The sequence below is a fragment of the Acomys minous genome (assembly GCF_964271855.1).
Source record: "Acomys minous genome assembly, chromosome: 2".
Taxonomy (NCBI): domain Eukaryota; kingdom Metazoa; phylum Chordata; class Mammalia; order Rodentia; family Muridae; genus Acomys; species Acomys minous.
In genome coordinates this window covers 52,068,274-52,088,005 of record NC_140484.1, presented here as the reverse complement: position 1 = coordinate 52,088,005, position 19,732 = coordinate 52,068,274, and the positions used below count along the sequence as shown (strand labels likewise).

Sequence of the window (19,732 nt, the reverse complement as noted above, 5' to 3'; positions counted from 1 at the left end):
GAGTGGTTACTGCCTGGGTGGGAAGAAAAGAGCCTGGAAGACTTGGAGTGGGGCTTAAGGACATCGCTTTGGGATCACAGGGCTGGCGATGATTCAGGAGTTTCGAATGCACCTTCAGGAGACAGGTCAGCACACCTTTGCCTCCCAAACCCCACCTGACCACTGGAGAAAGCAATGGGACAAGGCCGAGTGCAGATTTCTGCCTCATGTATTCCACCAGATCTCCGGAACTTTCAGACCTTCTGGGTCTCAGTTTCGGTCCCCTCCCCTTTGCTTGTGTGCGTGTGTATGCGCGTGTGCATAACGTATCGAGCGCGATTCCAAACTCTCCCAGCAGAGGCCCTCGCAGATGAGCAGGCTAGCGGCGGACGCTGCGGGGCATTTTCAGCACCGGCCGACGGACAGCACCTGCTCTGAAAGGAGTGGGAGGCGGGAGGCGGAGTCAGCCTTCTAGGGCTCCGCACGTCACCGGTCCGGTGCGGACAACAACAAAACAACAACAACAACAACAACAACAACAACACACTCCAGGCAGGCCGGAGCCCCACCGCGAGACTGAGTGGATTGGAGGAAAGAGTGCACAAGAGGGAAGTCAGGCATCGGTCAGAGCTTGACCGACCGCCACATTCCTCCAGGACTGCGTGGCGGCCGAGCCGGCTCCGTGCCCTGACTAGCTGTGTCCGACAGCTCGGGGCGAGCCGTCTTCCTCACCGGCGTAGTCGTGGCAAGGAGCGTCGAGCGCCCCGTCGGCGCAGACGCGGGACTAAGCTACAGCCCCTTCCCGCCGATTGGCTGGTCGCGCCGCGAATTAGCAGGCCTACTTGCTTGCTTCCGAGAGCGCCTTGAGTAGCTCCGCCCCCTACCTGTCGGAAGTTGACTATGGCAAAACCCGATTGGGCGAGGACTCGCTCGTAGCCAATTGGAAGTGTGGATGGGGGAGAACCGGCTCCTCCGAAGAGCCAATGGCAGAGAACGGAGCGTGACGCCGTGGACATGGCGGCCGCGGTCGGCCAGCCCCGGGACGTGTCGGACTGCCGGATAACTTGGGTCAGCGCAGGGCGAGAGCAGCAGCTGTTTCAGTAGTGTTCGTACCCACTACTCAGCGCAGCCAGCTCTTGGGTAGAGCGAACGTCACGGCCATGGCTTATCACTCGGGATATGGAGTCCACGGTGCGTGAGGAGTGGGGAGGGCGGGGCGCGGCCTGGCAGCCGGGCGCCAAGTAAGCGGCGAGACCCGCTGGCCGCTGCCCGGGGCGGGGAGACTCTCTCGGGTTCCTGCCCTGCCACACTGCAGCGTGTCCTGGACTTCGCCCTTACCAGCCAGTCCTGAGATCAGGCGGCGATAGCACTGCGGGGATCCCCAAGTCTAGTCCTGTATGAACCGAGTTCGCTTCCAGAACTTCCTTTCTCTGTTAAAGTTCTGGCGACTTTCCTGACCACTGTTCAGGGACTCCTGAGTAGCCACTGTTGCCTTTTTTTTTTTTTTTTAATTTAAAAACCCGTGGTAAGAGATGTCTTTTCCGGTGACCATACCCAAGCAAACGGCTGCTCACTGTCTAGTAACTCAGGGATCATCTCCCTTGAGAGACTACCCAGAACCCACTTGTGGGTAGCCACCTCTCAGCGCTCTCCCTCGCTTCCTCCCCCTCCCACTCCCGCCGTGTAGTAAAAGATTCCAACGAAAGGATAGATCTTTCTTAAAACACATCCTGGCTTTCCCCCCCCCACCCCAAAAAAAATTGTTTGGTGCCCCAGGACCTATGCACAGCTTCTCAGCCTCAGGGAAAGGGGCAGTGGTTTGGTTTCTTGCTCTGTATTTCTGTCATCTACTTTGGTACTCCCACACCTGCAGGTTCCAAGCACAGGACCCGGGCAGCTCCAGACCCTCCTCCACTCTTCGATGACACAAGCGGTGGCTACCCCAGCCAGCCAGGTGGATACCCAGCCCCAGGAGCTGATGTGGCCTTCAGTGTCAACAACCTGCTCGGAGACCCAGTGGCCAATATGGCTGTGGCCTATGGTAGCTCCATAGCATCCCAGGGGAAGGACATAGTGCACAAAGAGGTGTGGCCTGTGCTCAGGAGGGGGACGGGGTTTCTGGCTAGGGTTGGGGTGTCCCAGGATCCCATCTTAGTCCCCAGGCAGTCTTTAGCCACAGCCCCTTTCCTTTGCTTCCAGCTCCACCGTTTTGTGTCCGTGAACAAACTCAAGTACTTTTTCGCTGTGGACACGGCCTACGTGGCCAAGAAGCTAGGGCTGCTGGTCTTCCCCTACACACATCAGGTGAGCTTCCTCCCAGGTGAGCTGGCCAGCCCCTCCCCACTCATGGATAACCTCAGCCATCGTCAGCCCTCAACCCTCTCTCCCTCTCTCTCTCTTTTTTCTCCCCCGTCTGCTCCTGCTTATCTGCCAGAACTGGGAAATGCAATACAGTCACGATGTGCCTCTGCCCCCACGGAGAGACCTCAATGCTCCTGACCTCTATATCCCCAGTGAGTCTCTGATGTGGGCTTAGGGACACAGGGGACTTGTGCCTTGGAGCATAGTTAGGAGGAAGGAGACTTGATTGGTGATCCAGCCTCCATCCCTGGCGCTTTTCATGTGTGACTATCGCTAGACACCAGGTTGACAATGTGACCAGTAAGAAACTTGCTGAACGTGACCTTTTCTTTCTTTCTTTCTTTTTTTTTTTTTTTAATAATTAGCACTTTGCTGCCTTTCAGTTTGGAGTCTGTTTCTCTCCAGTCTGGAGTTCTGAGTTTTCACTCAGCCCAGCAGCTTCTATCTGTAGGGCTTTAGGCTGGATCTTTCAGCCTTCTGTAAAGCAAGATTAACAGTGGCTTCTACCTCAGAGAATTATGGTAGAGAGCCAGGAAGACAAGTGATGTGCGTTGCCACCTGACACGAAGGAAACACAGCAGGCAGTAAATGCTGGCTGCTGTTACCCATCCTCCTTCGCAGCCTGCTCCAGCATCCCCTCCTGTAGGAAGCCTGACCCCTGGGGCAAAGGCCACAGGCGCTTATTCCACGGCACTTGCCAGGCCAGCTACATTACACTCTTTTCTGTCCTGTTAGCTGAGCAGGTTCAAGCTCAGAGGGGCTGCCAGGAAGGGCCACTGCTGAGGTGGTTCTCGCCTCTCTTCCTCCCATGACCAGAAAGCTGGTGCTGTCCTCCAGGGTCCTATGTTGTAGCCAAGGCTGTTGGGCCTTAACTAGCCCATGGTTTTACAGGTGGCAGTGCTGCGCCCTCTGGTGGCCACATCAGTCTGGTGGCTGGGGCCCCAGGGAGGACGACTGTTAAGTTGAAATTGCTGCTGAAGCTCCCTGTGGCTCTGAGCTCCTGTGAAAACTGATCATAGTTAAACCTGGGGTCTCCGCATGGTCAGGGCTTCTGACCAAACTCAGGAACATTGGTTGAGAAGGACGCCTGAACCCTAAGTAAGGACAGCCTGGGTTGTCCACGGAGCCTACTTTTTGGTTCCTGTCTTGCGAGAAACCAGGCTGGTTCCTGTCCAGGATGAGCACCTGGTTCATGGGGTTATTTTGGAGATACTGCGGGGGCTCGTGAGCTTCCTAGTGTAGGAGGGAAGGTGGTGGCCTGTGGTCCTGGGAGGTGCAGTGGCATCAGCTGGAGGGGTAGTCAGAGAGTGCACTGGGACAGGACATTGGAGAACTGAACGTGAGGTGTGACCAGTGTTTGGGTGTGCAGGGACGAAGTATGGGGGAAGCTGGCGCACCCGCGGACTTGAATGCCTAATGAGGGGCTCTGGGTGAGGAAGCCAGAGTGACTACTTCCTTTCCTCTCTTGGCAGCCATGGCCTTCATCACGTATGTGCTGCTGGCTGGGATGGCACTGGGCATTCAGCAAAGGTTGGTACTAACCCTCTTCTCCCTCCTGGCCTGTCTCCCTTCCTCTGTAGAGATTGTCAGGTCCTGTGCCAGCTCCCAGCTCACCCACTGTTCCCCCAACCTCTCACCTCACACCTGCTCCAGGATGGCTCGCTCTGACCTACCTTTTCCCGGGCCTGTAGGTTCTCCCCAGAGGTGTTGGGCCTGTGTGCGAGCACAGCACTGGCGTGGGTGTTAATGGAGGTGCTGGCCCTGCTTCTGGGCCTCTACCTGGCCACCGTACGCAGTGAACTGAGCACCTTCCACCTCTTGGCCTACAGCGGCTACAAATATGTGGGGTAAGTGCCTGTGCGTTGAGAGGAGCTTGAGGAGTCTGTGGCCCCAGCTTTTGAGGTGATAGCTGCAGCCTTCATTGTGATGCTAGAGATGGTCTCTACCCCTTTTCAACCCCCAGCTCTATTCTGTGAGTAGCTGGCTGCTTCCAGCAGGCTCCCCTTGGAGCCAGTAACTTGAAAGAGGTTGTGGATTTTATTCAGCGGAGCCCAGAGAAGAAAAGGACTTGAGGTTTTGGGGCTGAGCCCTGAACCTTGAAGATCCATTTGGAGTCTGGTTCCTCGTAGAGAATAGCCTCGTGTCCCTGGTCATGGTGTTGGGTGGTTCTAGGCCCTGGTGGGTAGGGCCAGTATCCAGTGGGGACCTTGGGGGATCACCTGTTCACCCCTGCACCCCCAGGATGATCCTCAGTGTGCTCACAGGGCTGCTCTTTGGCAGCGATGGCTACTACGTGACCCTGGCCTGGACATCATCTGCGCTTATGTACTTCATTGTGAGTATGGCGTGGTCCCTCCCTCTCCTCCTTTGGGTCATCTCTGGGATGCATTTCCCCTCCTGGCCCAGCCTCAGCACTTCTTTCTTCCAGGTGCGTTCTTTGCGGACTGCAGCCTCAGGCCCCGACAGCATGGGGGGCCCGGCCCCTCGGCAGCGTCTCCAGCTCTACCTGACCCTGGGAGCAGCTGCCTTCCAGCCCCTCATCATATACTGGCTGACCTTCCACCTGGTTCGGTGATGCCTGGTCCCAGGTGGCAGCACTGAGTTTTCCATACATTGAAGATCTGGTTTCCTTAACTTGGCTTGACCCTGGTTCCTGGGGCCCAAGGGAAAGCCACAGCCATCTCTAGGCCTCTGCTTTGCCCAAGGGACTCAACTTGGGGCTGGTTGGGAGAAGGGTAGGTGGGTTCAGGGACAGCATTCTGGAAGTGACCTTTAGAATGTCTTGAAAAATAGCTACAAGGGTGCCTGTCAAGTAGCTCTCCAAGGCTTCAGAGACATCTGAGAGGCCCCCAGGAGAGCCTGGGGGCTAGTGGGGCAAGACTCACTGAGCTTGAGATTTAGCTCCAGGTTGCCCCCTTTAGGGTATTCTGCCTAACTCCATCTGTTAAAGCCTTTCAGGAGCAGAACTGGGGCTTATTTATTTTCAGTAGTTTATTCATATTTTGTCACAAATGGCCGGGGAAGGGGTGCCGGACTCCTCCAGGCAACATAGAAAATAGGGCCAAGAGACAGGGTGGGCTGGGTTTGGGATAAGTAGAGACTGGGTTGGGAAGAGAGCCTGGGGAGGGGAGAGGGCAGACTAGGGATGGGGCTGCCCCCCGTGTTGAGCCTGCTCATTCTTGGTGCAGGTGCCCCCCCACCTGCAGAGGGAGCTTCAGGGTGAGGGCCAAGGGGGGCTACCCAGAATTTCCAGGATCAAGGTCAGCCTGGTGGCGGGGCCCACGTTCCCCTGAAATGGACAAGACCAGCAGTCCTGCCCCTTCCAGGACACTGCCATGCCCAGCTGCAGGCCAGCAGGGGAGCCCCCACCCCTGTTTGGAGCTTTGCCTGGCCCTAGTCGGAAGGGGAGAGCTCTGAAGGCGGGGGTCCCCGCAGCAGCAGTTTGGGGGGTGGAGAGGCTGGAGGCACCAGTGCCCCCTCCCTCCCCAGGGCAGAGGCCTCTGTGGCCAGAGGGGCAGGGCTGGGGGTGCACAGGCGTCCGGTCCGTTCTGGGCTTGCTCCCTGGCCGGCTTCCCCCTTAGAAGCTCACCAACGTATAAACCATACTGTGGGGGAGAGGAGGCCATGAACTTGTGTCCTCAGTCAGCCTGCCCCCCCTTCCAGTCCCGCCCAGGGTTGTCTGTAGCCCTCAAAGGCAACAAAGAGGGGCTGGGGATTGATAGCCTGACGCCTGGGGCGCCCTTGCCTGCCTCACCTGTACAGGTAATAGAAGAAGGAGAGCAGGTAGAAGGCGAGTTTGCACCAGGACTCCTTCTGGCAGTAGTTGAGGATGTCAGCATTCATGATAGAGACCGCATCATACATGACCTCAGAGCCATCCGCAGGACGGTGGAAGTACCTGGTGTGAGGGTGGCCTGAGTGCCCCCTCTAGCCACCCAGGTCTGACCCCCATCATGCCCTGCTCCCGTCTTCACCTCCCCCAGGTAGTGCTGCTGCCCTCACCTCCAGAGGTGGTAGAAGAGGAGGGGGATGTTGAGGCCCAGGGTCACCCACTCTGCTGCACACAGAAACATCAGACAGAAGAGGCCGTGGATGGAATATTCCGGGACCACCAGCTGGGGGAGTGAGGGTGAGAAGTCAGTGGTATGGGGCCAGGACCGACCCAAGCTTCAGTGGCACAGAGGGCTAGTGATGTTTAGGAGTGCCAACCCACCATGGCCTCAGAACAAAAGGCCTCTGGCCTGCCATTCCCACCCTCCAAGGTGACAAACTGGACCAGACAGGCTCAAAGAAGAGGAAGGTCTCGCTGTGGGTTACAGAGAATAAGGGCGGCACTAGCTAGGAGCTTCCTGACACTGACCTTCCTCAGGAGGCAGCAGATGCGTTCTATGTTTTTCAAACGCTCGCGCTGTTGGGAAGGAAAGGGCCTGGATAAGGGAGGCCGAGGAAGCAGAAACCGAGGCGCTTTCCCCGGCCCCGAGCGTGGTCGCCAGAGGGCGCCAGAGCACTCTGCAGTGTCTTCCTCTCAGGAAAGCAGCCCTCCATCCCCATGGCGACAGTCGCCATGGAGGGGCCTTCACCAGCATCTCCATGGCAACGGCCCAGAGCCTGGAAAGGCTGCCCCACCAGGAGGAATCCGAGCCCTGAGCCCGTTCCAGGTGTTTGCGGAGGTGGAGACAGGGAAAAGGACAGGGTCACCTCACCAGCCCTCCACATCGCACCCCACCTTCCGACCCCCATCTCCACCCTCCACCAATGACAGAAAGACAAACGGACGGACACACCTCAGCACAGCACATGTATCACTTACTGCCCGCGCTGGGTTCCCCTGGTCGATGGGGTTCTTGAAGTCAGTCCGCAGCTCATCAAAGGCTATGATCTGGGGGTAAGGGCGTGTGCCCGTCAGGGTTGGGGACAGGCCCAGCAGCCCCCTTAACACCCCATGCACAAAGATGGCTCAGAGGAGCAGAGCATAAGCTGCTTGTAGGGAGCTGGATAGTAACCCCGTCCCCTCACATGCCTGTCCTTCCGAGGGGCAGGGATTCATATGTGGGACCCTGCCAAATGGGTTTACTGCGTACTGGGGAGAGAGGACATCCTGGGCCATGGAATCCTAGTGGCTACTGCACTCCCCATGCGTTCCAAGACATGGCCTCTCCTCTCCCAGGCACCCTAGAGGCTTCCTACACTGTCCTCCAAGAGAAGCCCCAGGCTGGGGAGAGAACTCTTGATCAGTGATGAGGGGTAGAGCCTCCATGTGAGTTGGTGGGGTTCATGCTGACTGAGCCAACATTTGGTGAACAAATGGGAGAAACGCAGTCCACGCAGTGGCGATAACAGATGCAAAGGCACAGAAGGTTGAAAGAACATTCAGGAAGCGGCAGGTTCTTGGGGTTGGGTCCCGTGAGGAGAATGGGGAGAAGGAATTGTGGTGTGGGGGTGGAAGGACCAACGAGCTAGTCCCTGCAAGGCTAACCAAGACTAGGCTTTAACAGGAGGGGGCGAGCCCCCAGAGGATTATAAAGCAACAAAGTGGGGCAATTAGATGGCTAGTCTAGGTCTGGTGGATACACAAACTGGCCAATAGTCACAGCCAAGATAGCCACCCAGCAGGCTTTAGTAGCTCACTGCACACTTGTGACCCCCTAATGCCTTAAGTGCTAGTATGACTCTCCTTCCTGACTTGCAGATGAGAAAACAGAGGTTAGGTATCTCCTGTCTACGGCCACAGGAGCTATGACGTGGTAAGCCTGTGACCCAGTTAAAAGTACTGTCCACTTTTTTCAGGGCAGATCAGTGAAGGGCCTGTTGAGTGTCCAGGGAGGGGCTCATAGTGGTCTAAGTGACAAGTATGGTGCATGGAAGTAGGTGCAGCTGTGTCCCCGTGTGCCCGGAGAGTGAAGGCAGAAGGCCTAAAGGCACCTTCTGCTACCGTGTCTCATGGCAGTGTACCCGGGAGTGGGCAAATTCCCGAGGGAGCAGACATTTGAGGAGATGATGCTGTGGACCTGGAAGGAACTGCAGGTGACCTGGGGGAGGCAGGCTGGCAGAGAAGCTGACTGAGGGAGAAATGAGTACCTTCCCTTCCCCTCTAGCCCCAGGATGAGGCAGCAGGCCCACCACCCCCAAACATCCTAGACCCATACGGTTCAGAGGAAAAGAACATGGGCTTCCTGGAGGGAGCTGGGGCCATCTGGAGCCCCTCCCCCAATTCCTCATTGACGCTGGGCCGCTGCCTGCCTGATAGGCACAGCAACAGGGTCCAGCCGGGGCGGAAGGGTGCCGTCTGTCTGCCCCCGAGCTGGCACCACCAGCAGGCAGCGGGTGTCAAGCCTCCCACCCCCCAGGCTGCCTGGCGCTGACTCAGCATCACCCCCCCACCCCGGAACAAACAATCCCCCACTGTGACAGCTGACACACATCACTCATCAGAGTTGCCTAGTGACTAGTGGGGCTTGGGCTGAGGGTTGAGGTGGGAACTGGGGTCCTGGCTCAGAAGGTTTTACTTCTTACCAGCTTTGAATCAAGGACCACATCTTCTCTCCCAGACCTCATGTCTACAAGCCCATTTTACTGATGTGGAGACAGCTCCTGCCTGCTAAGATGACCCAGCTAAAAGGCTACAAAAGCACAGTGCCTCAAAGTGGTGGGGCCTCCAGAAAGGTTTGTTGAGAGAACAAAGGTGCTGCTCCAAACCTTAGTAGACTTTATCTCAGCCTCTGCAAGGGCAAAGTCTGGGTCTTATGCAGCCTGACTCCCTGGCAGCTTATTTGAGACTCTCCTGAGAAGAGGGGCCTTATCAGGGAAAGTGGAGATGAGAGTGGGAAGGGGCTTCTTGAATTTCAGGAGCTGGTTAGCTAGTCCTGGATTTCCTTTCCTGTGCTTCCCCATTTTTTAAATCCTTAGGACCCAAGCTCCCCTGTCCCCATAGGACAGTCCAAGGCTCTGGGCCTGGAACAGGAAGCTCAGCAGGATCATAATAGACCTGAGGTGATGGAAGAAGAGAAAAACAGAGCAGAGGATAAGAAAAAGCAACTGGGAGACTCAGATCAAGACTGGAGCAAAGTGAGGGATTGGGCTGGAGACAGTGTGCATGTCTGGAGATACCTGAGGGGGCTCAGGAGCCTCACACAATAGTGGCACAGCATATGTGAAAGGGAAAGGAGGGGGAGGGGCAAAAGAAGAGATAGGGGAGATTTCTAGGAGGTGGGGAGCTGCCGGAGACCAGGCAGCAAGTCTCAGGAAGAGAAGGAATGGGAGAGCAAGCAAAAGGCAAGTTAAAGCAAGGAAGGAAGGAAGGCAAGCTGGTGCAGTCAGATAAGAGGATCTCTAAAAGATGAAGACAAGACCAGCAGGTGTGCACAGGGGTCCATGGCGGGTGCTGGTAGCTACAACAGACAGAGGCCTGAATAGGACCCATTGGGGCAGAAACCTCAGAGGACAGGCGGAAGGGAAGCTGAAGGTGGGGTGGGGGCAGAGATCCCAACAGTGAGCCAGAAACTCACAGTCCTATCGAGAGAATAAAAGAACCTGGTGGAGGCCTGGGGAAGCCCAGGAGAGAACTAGGTAGAAGAAACCTCTCCAGGGGGAAGCCATCAGGGTGAGATGAGACAGACATTCTCAAGCGTCAGGTGTGAGGCTAGGTCAGGGTGAGGGCAGACCCGGAGTGGGGGGACATGACAGACAAAAGCCATGTGTGTGCGGTGGTGGTGAAGTAAGCTGGAAAGTGGAGAGGAAACTGGAGGGTACCCAAAATGAGACAACGCTGGGCTAGGTTTCTGGGGCTGCTTTGAACCTATCCCTCTTGGGTCAGAGAGGGGTCTGGGAGGGGACAGGGTTAATGGGTTCCAAGCTATGTGGGTCTTGTAAACAGATGCAGTTGCCATAGCAACTGGCTCCATCACTGGCTGGAAAAACCCACAAAGGAGGGTTTTTTTTTTGAGGTGGGGGGGGGGGGGCGCAGACAAACTACCCGATGGACAAACGGGGTGGATATATGAGGACGTAGAAGGACCAAGAATTCTGCCCCCTGCCCAATGACTGGATAAGGCAAGGAGGGGTCAGGACCTACTGACATACCCTCAGACAGACGGGGGCGGTGAAGGAAGGGGGGCTGTCCCCAGGAAAGGAAGCCAACCACAGGGGCTGTTAAGGGGGGGAGGGCAGAAACCATGCATGGGGGATAGTGGTAAAGACCCTTCAAGTTTCCTGGGACCTCTGATACCATCCACCCTAGCCCCCTCCTGCTTCATAAGCCCACTGCCCCCCACCCCGCCCCCAGTCTGAGCCCAGCCTTACGTGCCAGATGACAAAGAAGATGAGGGAGGCGCACAGCACCAGGGTGAGCATGTAGCAGAATGCTGCGAAGGTGAACGCCATGGCCCCCGCGCCGGGCGGCGGCCCGGGGGGCGCCAGCGCGGGGTCTGGGCGCAAGGGGACGCCCCCCGGCCCACACTTAGGGCTGGCCGGGCATGGCCCACCGGACTCGAGGGACACGGGCGGCGCGTCCGGGACCGGGACCGCGGGGCCGTGGGGGACGCGGAGCACGGGCCGTGGGGCTCGGGGGGCGCGTCCGCTGCCGGCTGCCCGGGCCCCGATCGCTCATCCTGCGATCCCTCGCCCGCGGCTCCCTCGCTCTCCAGCCCGCGAAGCCGGCGGGGCGGAGCCGGGGGCGGGGCTGCCGTGCAGCGGCCTCGGGCGGGGCTGAGGCGCTGAGCGCCCCTCCGCCAGCCTGGTTGGCCCACCGTTGCCACTGGCCCCTAAGAGCCGATGTTCGTGCACTCACTGAACATGCAGCTCTGGAAGCCCGTTCCTGATACAACTCTTAGACAACTAGCCCACTACAGCCACATTTCTGTAGTGCCGGCTCAGGGGGTTACACCTGAGGCCCTGACGTGAAGAACTTACCATAGTTCAGGATAGCTGGCACCTGGCTTGAGGCCAGAGAGGAGACTGAACTTAGCAACCGGAGGTAAAAACCAAGTGCGACACAGCAAATCAGTGGGACCCAATGCCTGCCCAACTTCATGCGTCTGCACGCTTGTCCCAGTGGGTGGGTGTTGATGGTAGCTCACCTGACGGCCTCCTGACTGCCTCCCTCTGACAGATCCGTGCTGGGCCCTTGGGGACATCCCTGAGCAGCAAGGCAGGCTCTCCCAGCCCCAGTATTTGGGTCAAGGGCTTTCTACCACCAAACTTAGGATACAGTCTAAGCCAGGACCCCCTATGCATCACACCAAACTCTGGAGCCCAGTTCCACCCAGCAACTCAATAGCCAACTCAGACCACAGACCACACTGTCACCACAGCTTCCTTGCAAAAACCCTCGGCTTATCCAAGGGCCAGTGGAAATTTATTTTTTCATCCTTTTCCATCTTTCCCCAAGTGGCTTTTCCTTGCAAAATGCCTGACATGACACCAGAGGGGAACCTGGGAGAAGAGGCTCCCTCCCAGAGGGGCAGCCCAGGGACTTAAATACACACTGGAGGGAAGGGCAGGGTGTCGGGGGAGACTGGCAAGAGACAGCACAGAGGACATGGCTTCTTCGGCAATGACCAAAGTTTTTCTACAGGAAGCTGTGCCAGAGGATGGGCGCCTGGATTCCGAGTGGGGAGAGGGAGAGTCCCACAACCCCAATTGGCACCTACATTCCCCAGAGAAGTAGGTCTGGCCCTGTCAGGCTCTGAGGAATGGAGGGAGAACAAGCCAGATGTGCTGCCTCAGGGAAAGGGAGGTGGTGCTGGCAGAGTGAGGGTTAAGGCTGGTGCCCGGCCTTTGGCACGGTGGGCCTTCCGCCTCCGCCTTCCTCAGGGACAAAAGGGCTCGGTGGGCAGGCAGCACATGGGCCTGGCTCTGGCAGGGCAGGGGGAGGCAGGAGCAGGCTCCCTCTGGGCTTGAGACACAGGCCCAGCACAGCCATCCGCCCACCTGCCCTAGATGTGCCCAAGACCCAACCGTAGCCGGTCGGCTCAAGCTGGGTGTGGGAGCGGTGGAGGGAAGCAGGGGTGAGGAAAAGTGGGCTGTTGGGCTCTTACAACCCCTTCGTCTGTCCTGAGGTCCAAAGGCAGGACCCTGGATCCCCTGGCCACTGCCTGCAGCCAGGGGCAGCAGAGGCAGGGAAGCCCTCAGCTATTGGGAAGGAAGAAAAGAGAAACCCAGTGCAGCATACGGGGTGAGTGACGGACAGCGGAACCCTCATTCCAAAGAAAGGTGCATGGTGGGCATGTTCTCAGGTCCCTAGAGGCAGCAGCAGAGCAGTCCCCGTGACTACCACAGCCACAGGCTCTGCATGTCCTCCACGGGGGCCCTGACAGGACTGGGGCTCAGAGCAGAAGGCAGATGGGCCAGAGGAAGATGGGGAGCCCAGACACCCCAAAGCCACAGACTCAAATGCCCTAGGAGAGGGAGGCACTTCCTGTCCCCTCCAGGGGCATCATCTGGAGAAGGTGCCCCTCCCCCAAGCGCCCCGTCTAGCAGCAGCCACCACTAGCAGGCTTCACAGGGGTGCTGTCAATCTTCAGGTTGGGCCGTTCACCCCCAGATGCTGCTCCTGGCCCCATCCGCTTTTTGATCTCTGCAGCCATCGTCATGAATGCCTGTTCAACATTGGTGGCATTCTTGGCACTTGTCTCCAGGAAGGGGACACCAAGAGAGTCTGCAAATTCCTGCCGAGGGAAGAAGAGAAGAACGAGGGAGAGACGGGGTGAAGGCAAGCGGGCCCCAGCCCCTTGACAGCCAGGGCAGGCCCTGCTCACCTTGGCTGTGGTGTTGTCCACAACCTTCTTGGTGGTGAGGTCACTCTTGTTGCCTACCAGGAGTTTATTGACATTCTCGCTGGCGTAGCGATCTATCTCCTGCAGCCACTGTTTCACATTAGCGTAGGATTCCTAGGCATAAGGTCCAAAGTTATTGAGCTCCCAAACCCAGGCCTAGAGAACAGGGCTCCCTGAAGAAAAGGCAGGAGCCCTGAGCAGGGGGATCCAGATGAAGTCTTCCCTCCAGGCTTAGCTTTCCCCTGGTTCTCTTCCACGTGGAAACCTGAAAACCAGAACCAGCAGAGGAGCTGCCAGCCATCAGCCCCAGGACCTCAACAACTGTCTGGACCTACAGATCATTTCTGCTTCCTGCAGTTCTCTCTTCTAAACCACCCCTGGGAAGCCAAGGACATCACAACAAAGACAGGTGACACCAGGCATGGTTGATACAGGCAAATGATCCCAGCTATGAAGGAGGCTGAGGCAGGAAGATCACAAGTTCAAGACCAGCCCGGGGAACTTAGTGAGACTATCTCAAAATAAGAATAATGAAAAGGGGGGGCTGGAGAGATGGCTCAGGGGTTAAGAGCACTGGTTGTTCTTCCAGAGGACCTAGGTTCAATTCCCAGCAACCACATGGCAGCTCACAGCTGTAACTCCAGTTCCAGGGGATCCAACATCCTTATACATACATACTTGCAGGCAAAATACCAAATAAATATTAAAAATAAAAGGAGCCAGACATGGTGGTGCACGCCTTTAATCCCAGCACCTGGGAGGCAGATGCAGGTGGATCTCCATGAGTTCGAAGCCAGCCTGGTCTACAGAGTGAGTCCCAGGACAGCCAGGGCTACACAGAGAAACCCTGTCTCACCACTCCCCCAACCCCTGCCGAAAAATAGATGAAGCAAACACTTTACGACAGAGCTACATACTCTCCAGTCCTCGCTTCCTGTTCTGCAGCCCTGGAGCCCAGTGGAAGGTGAAGGTCCTTACAGAACAACCCTGCCAGCAAATACGTGTGCCTTGTGTGTGGCTCATGCCCTTGGACACCAGAAGGGGACTTGAGCTCCTCTGGAATTGGAGTTACAGAGAGTTGTGAGCTGCCTTGTTGGTGTTGGAAACTGAAACCCAGGTCCCAAGTAAGAGTAGTGAGCACCCTTACTGCTGAGCCATCTCTCCAGCTCCTGTTTTTCCCTTAAGGGTCCTAAGCTGGGCCCTATGCTGCACAGAGGGACCAGAGCGGATGACGTATCTATGCCTGCCTTAGGGCACTCAGGGGACAGCGGAGGACAGACTAGTACACACATGGCAAGATGGGAGCAGCAGCCAGAGCTGGGCAGCCCAGGGACCACCTCTGCTTAAGAAGCTGTAGCTGACCCCAGCCTGCAGGCATGGACTCAACTGACGCAAGCAGGCAGCATCTACGAGAATGGGAGGGCGTGTCTCTGCGGAGTGGGAAACAGCAGGCTGCAGCTGGGAGGACTGCTGAGGAGTGGGGAAGAGCAGGCTGCAGGCGGGAGGACTGCTGAGGAGTGGGAAGAGCAGGCTGCAGCTGGGAGGACTGCTAAGGAGTGGGAAGAGCAGGCTGCAGGCGGGAGGACTGCTGAGGAGTGGGAAGAGCAGGCTGCAGCTGGGAGGACTGCTGAGGAGTGGGGAAGAGCAGGCTGCAGGCGGGAGGACTGCTGAGGAGTGGGAAGAGCAGGCTGCAGGCGGGAGGACTGCTGAGGAGTGGGAAGAGCAGGCTGCAGGCGGGAGGACTGCTGAGGAGTGGTCAGGACAGAGCTCAAAAGGTCTTAGCCTGGATAAACTTGGCACCACCATGAGCCAGTTGGGTTTTCTCGGATGAAGTCTAGCTGGATCGTATCTGTTCTGGAAGGAGAGTCTGGGCAGGGTTGGTGCAGACCAACAAGGGCAGAGCGGCCGGAAGGGCTGGAATAATGTGGAGTAATGTCCTACAGGAGGAGCTGCAGTGAGGCCATCACAGGCTTAGAGTTGAGCTTTCTTGCCTGCCGCCGAACCTTGCTCATTTACTGTGTGACCTGAGATACCCAGTCCCCTGACCTGGGTCTCCGACTCCTCCTTTGTATAGATGACATCGCCCTGCAGCACCGCTGCTTGCGTGAGAAAGAATGCAGGCCTGTCTCCTAACAAGTGCTCAATTAGCAAGAGCTGCTATTATCCTCATCACTGCTATTATTACGATGGGACAGATCGGAAAGGATGGGCAGAGAATGGAGGTGCCCTGAGAGTACTGTGGAGAAGGAAGTTTGCTGGTCAGCCTCACAAGGACTATGGTACAAAAGGAGGATGCAGGAGGTGGGCGGGGAGACGGTGAAGAAGCACCAGAGTCTCTATCCTGCAGCTGCTGCGGAGCCACAGAGGCGTCTGAAGGCAGGAAAAGGGCTTTGTCTCTCTTTACGGGGACAGCACAGGCGAGCTGCTAACACCCCGGAAGACACGTTCCTCAGCATGAAGCATGGTGGACTAGTTAGTGCTTTTCTTTTTCTCTTTTTTTGTTTTTTGAGACAAGGTTTCTCTGTGTAGCCTTGACTGGCCCGGTCTCGCTCTGTAGACCAGGCTGGCCTCAAAGTCACAGCAATCCACCAGCCTCTGCCTCCTGAGTGCTGGGATTAAAGGCATGCGCCACCATGCCCGGTTTTAGTCGGTGTTTTTTAGCTTGACACAAACCTAAACACCTGTCCAGATTGACTTCTTGTGACTTTTTACTGTAGAAAAAGCAAAGCAGGCTGGGCAGTGGTGGCGCACGCCTTTAATCCCAGCACTCGGGAAGCAGAGGCAGGTCGGTCTCTTCAAGTTTGAGGCCAGCCTGGTCTACAAAGTGAGTCCAGGACAGCCAAGGCTACACGGAGAAACCCTGTCTCGAAAACCAAAAGGAAAAAACAAAGCAGATGGACCAGGAGGCCAGGGTCTCACTAACTAGATAGAAGGCCCTTTGCAAGTCACTGCACTAGCCTGAGCCAAGTCTTCATCTTTAAAATGAGAATACGAGGGACTTCTCATAAGAAGCCCAGGAAGTGGTGGTGCACGCCTTTAATCCCAGCACTCAGGAAGCAGAGGCATGTGGATCGCTGTGAGTTCAAGGCCAGCCTTGTCTAGAGTGAGTCCCTGGACAGCCAGAGCTATGGGGACTTGAAAAAAAAAAAAAAAACAAGACAGAACCACAAGCAGAAGCTACGCACAGTGGTGGCTGTCTGGTACCCCCGCCATTAGGGAGGCTCAGAGAGGTGGAACACTTCAGCCCAGGGATTTGGGGCAGGCCGACAACAGAGTGAAACTCTTCTTGTGGGGTAAACCACCAAGGAAATCTAAAGGCTATAGTTGCTATAAGCTGGAAGGCACGATTAGGACAATTTCTGGTGCTGCCAGTGACACATGACTGAAGCCACCAAAGACAGAGGGCTCTAAAACTTCTGCTTACACCACGCTCCCTTTCTTTCTTGTCTGAAGCCTTTTATTTGTTCCCCAAATCTGCAGACAGGAAGCATGGAACCCACAGTAACCAACCAGTTGACTAACAGCCACCAAACATGGCTAATCTGGAATAAGGTGGCAGGAACCATGAGGCTGGTTCTATCAAGACTTCATGACAGATTCTAATTCTGCGGTTTGATACCCTTTTAATGGAACATTTCAGTGTAGTCTCTCCCAGAAGGCTTAAGGGAAATGAAAGCAGGAAAAGAAGCAGGAGTCAAAACTCAAGGCTCAGTAGGTAAGGCTGTGAGGTAAACCCAGGAGTACCTGGTCAGTGACGTCATACACCACAATGATGCCATGAGCCCCCCGATAGTAGCTGGAAGTGATGGTCCGGAACCGTTCCTGGCCAGCTGTGTCCCACTGTGGGTCAGGAGGAAAAGGGTAGGTCAGCCTCAGGCGAGCCCCAACCCCAAGGCAGCCACTTTTGTCTCTGGGCTGGAGCAAGCTGTACTCACAATCTGAAGTTTGATGGTTTTGCCATCCAGCTCAATGGTTCGAATCTTGAAGTCCACCCCGATGGTGCTGATGTAGCTCTCTGTGTATGTGTCATCCTGAAAGGTTAGGGCCAGCCAAACAGACTGAAGAGATAGGCCCAAGGACCACTTGGAAGTCCTCCCTCCAGCTCCCTGCCCCTGCTGAGCTCTCACTGCCAAGCCTCAGTTCTGAGCACCCCAACTCGCTAGGCCTGGGCCCTTGCTGCAGGCAGCTCCGGCAACCTCATTGTTGGTTCTCAGGTCTTGCAATTACTGTGTTCTGAGCTGCCCCTTTTTCCTCCCAGTAGCCAGCCAGGACCCCAAGTGTATAATATAGGGGTGCTTCTTACTCACAGCAAACCGCAGAAGCAGGCATGACTTGCCCACGCCCGAGTCACCAATCAAAAGCAGCTTAAACAGGTAGTCACTGGCAAGAGAAGATGGGAAGGTGTTAAAGCAAGCAGGAAGTCCCTTCCCCCCTTCCCGTAGCAAACATGACAACACTGTGAGGCACGCTTCTGCCTCACGTACTAAGGTGCTCAGCAAACCCTCCTACAAGGGACAAGAAAAATCGACCCTCACTGTCCTCAGTAAGTTGGCACATAAAACTTTCAGCTTGCAGCCGGGCGGTGGTGGTGCACGCCTTTAATCCCAGCACTCAGGAGGCAGAGGCAGGTGGATTGCTGTGAGTTCGAGGCCAGCCTAGTCTACAAAGTGAGTCCAGGACAGCCAAGGCTACACAGAGAAACCCTGTCTTGAAAAACCAAAAAAACCAAAACAACAACAACAAAAAAAACCTTCAGCTTGCTTGTCCCACTTTGTGGAGAAAGAAAGGAACACACTTTGCCAAGCAACACTCAGCTCTGGGTGCCAGGGCTGCGATGTGGTGTTTGGTAGGAACTATTTAGGAAACTCAGGCCAGGCCTTACAGTGTGCCAGCCTAGGACCCAAAAGTGAAAGCCTGAACTCATAAGGCAAAAACAACTCCGAAGGTGGGCGGAGGCGGCGCATGCCTTTGATCCCAGCACTCAGAAGGCAGAGACAGGAGGATCTCTGAGTTGTGCCAGCCTGGTCTAGAGAGTGAGTTCCAGGACAGCCAGGGCTGCTACACAGAGAAGCTCTGTCTCGAAAATGCAAAACAAAACAAAAGTGTGAAAGAGCCTGAGATGAAGGCCCCAGCTAACAAGTGGCTCCAGATGCAGCACTAACAGCAGACTGTAACGCCTTCTGAAGCACTTTAAATGCATCCACTCACTAAACCCTCACAACAGTGCAACCAAGTGAGTGTTATTTCCAACTACCCAGGAAGCCAGAGGTCAGAGAGGGAAGTGACTTGCCCTAAGCAGTTGACAACTGTGGGGCTGGAAAGCAGGCCTGTAAGACTCCTGGCTCTTTGACAGCCTGTAGCCTCCCTTTCTCTGATCCCCTCCTAACTCTGCTATTGAGCTTCACCCTTCCTCGAGGAAATCTGAGGCTTGGAACTGGGGAAGAAAAAGGAAGTGTTGAAGGGGAACAGGGTGACGCGGGGCAAACCTGGACGTGGTCCATCTACTCCAAGGCGTTTGAGTTTGGGGAATAAAAATCCCACTCTAAGGGAGCAAGCAAACTCCACATTCCCCTCAAGTTCTTTGGCAGTGTGACAGGAGAGGGAGGCCGTGTGGCAGTGGCATTGGAGGCCTGAGCAAAGGTGAGAGGGTAGAAAGGGAAGAATAGCCGGGAGCGACAGGACAGTGCGACCCAGGCAGGTCAAGTGGCAGCCCCGGAAGGGAGTGAGGACCTGCGGAGGGTATGAATCAGTGCAGGGGTTTGGGGTCCTCTCTTGTCTGGTCAGCGCCTGGGCCAGCCCCGCGAACGGGGCTCCAGAAGAAAGGCAAAGGCAGAGAGGGTCACGGCCCAACTCAAAGTATACTCTAGAGACCACAAACTATCGTGATGGGCTCCAAGCCGCCTGCCCTTGGCCAAGCTGCGGGTGAGACCACCGAGGCTCAGGGAGACTAGACAGATCTGCAGGGTCACCTAACCGAAAAGGCCTAGGCTCCAAGTGCTGCCCTTCCACACTGCCGCCTCCGGGGCCTGACGGTGAGAACTCGGGGTGTTGAGCCGGGGTCCTGGGGATCCCGCGGGGGAGGGGCAGGACCCGGATGTAAGGGGGGGGGTCAGCGGAAGAGAGACCCGGATGTGGGGGCGCCGCGCAGTTCTGACCAAGGCCAGTCAACTTCGGTAAGCATATAGCCCCATAGACAAGATCGAGGCTGCGCCGCACGGCGCGGGCGGGGCTCACTCACTATTCGGGGTTCATGGCGGCAGCGGTGGCCCGCTCGGTCGCTCCCAGTCGCCTCTGCTCCGCCTCCCGTTCCAAGATGGTGGCCGCTCCGCCCTAAAGACCCCGCCCGCGCCGCGCAGGCGCACACACTTCCGACTCGGGCTGCGTCGCGCTGCCTTGCGGTACCTGTAGTCTCTCTCAAATGTTTGAGTTGTTACTGCTGCGCAGGCGCACCCAGGCAACCCGAGCGGCCGTGCGCGCCAGCTGCCACCCGCGAACTGCCTTCTGGGGTCTGTAGTCTTCCCAATCTTTGACCAGCTGCAAAATCTTGGTTTGGCCACCCATCCTAGGGTGCAGGCTCTTGTTTAGGGCCAGAGGGAGGGTGGAGGGGGTGTTAAGTATGG

The 19,732-nt window shown here is 56.6% G+C and overlaps 3 protein-coding genes across 6 annotated transcripts; 1 reads left to right on the top strand and 2 right to left on the bottom strand.

The window, feature by feature from the left end:
* Positions 1-955: 955 nt before the first annotated feature.
* YIF1A (Yip1 interacting factor homolog A, membrane trafficking protein) lies at positions 956-4,974 on the top strand. Its single transcript, XM_084800644.1, has 8 exons — positions 956-1,170; positions 1,853-2,064; positions 2,179-2,283; positions 2,414-2,492; positions 3,813-3,870; positions 4,032-4,187; positions 4,582-4,675; positions 4,769-4,974. The coding sequence occupies exons 1-8, from the start codon at positions 1,140-1,142 to the stop codon at positions 4,913-4,915; spliced, it is 882 nt and encodes a 293-aa protein (XP_084656770.1). The 5' UTR covers positions 956-1,139; the 3' UTR covers positions 4,916-4,974.
* Positions 4,975-5,313: 339 nt separating this feature from the next.
* Positions 5,314-11,381, bottom strand: CNIH2 (cornichon family AMPA receptor auxiliary protein 2). Of its 4 annotated transcripts, none has more exons than XM_084800671.1 (6): positions 11,248-11,381; positions 7,151-7,219; positions 6,701-6,748; positions 6,343-6,455; positions 6,095-6,238; positions 5,314-5,945 (listed from the first exon to the last, which is right to left on the bottom strand). In XM_084800671.1, exons 1-6 carry the CDS (start codon positions 11,248-11,250, stop codon positions 5,918-5,920), a joined length of 405 nt encoding a protein of 134 aa, XP_084656797.1. In that variant the 5' UTR covers positions 11,251-11,381; the 3' UTR covers positions 5,314-5,917. The 4 variants fall into 4 exon arrangements, with proteins under 4 accessions (XP_084656797.1, XP_084656796.1, XP_084656798.1 ...); XM_084800670.1 differs by lacking the exon at positions 11,248-11,381 and adding an exon at positions 10,639-10,975; XM_084800672.1 differs by lacking the exon at positions 11,248-11,381 and adding an exon at positions 10,643-10,973 and having other exon boundaries at positions 7,125-7,219.
* Positions 11,382-11,649: 268 nt separating this feature from the next.
* Positions 11,650-19,500, bottom strand: RAB1B (RAB1B, member RAS oncogene family). Its single transcript, XM_084800652.1, has 6 exons — positions 19,351-19,500; positions 17,420-17,492; positions 17,048-17,143; positions 16,857-16,952; positions 13,095-13,226; positions 11,650-13,004 (listed from the first exon to the last, which is right to left on the bottom strand). The coding sequence occupies exons 1-6, from the start codon at positions 19,362-19,364 to the stop codon at positions 12,810-12,812; spliced, it is 606 nt and encodes a 201-aa protein (XP_084656778.1). The 5' UTR covers positions 19,365-19,500; the 3' UTR covers positions 11,650-12,809.
* Between the last annotated feature and the right edge of the window lie 232 nt (positions 19,501-19,732).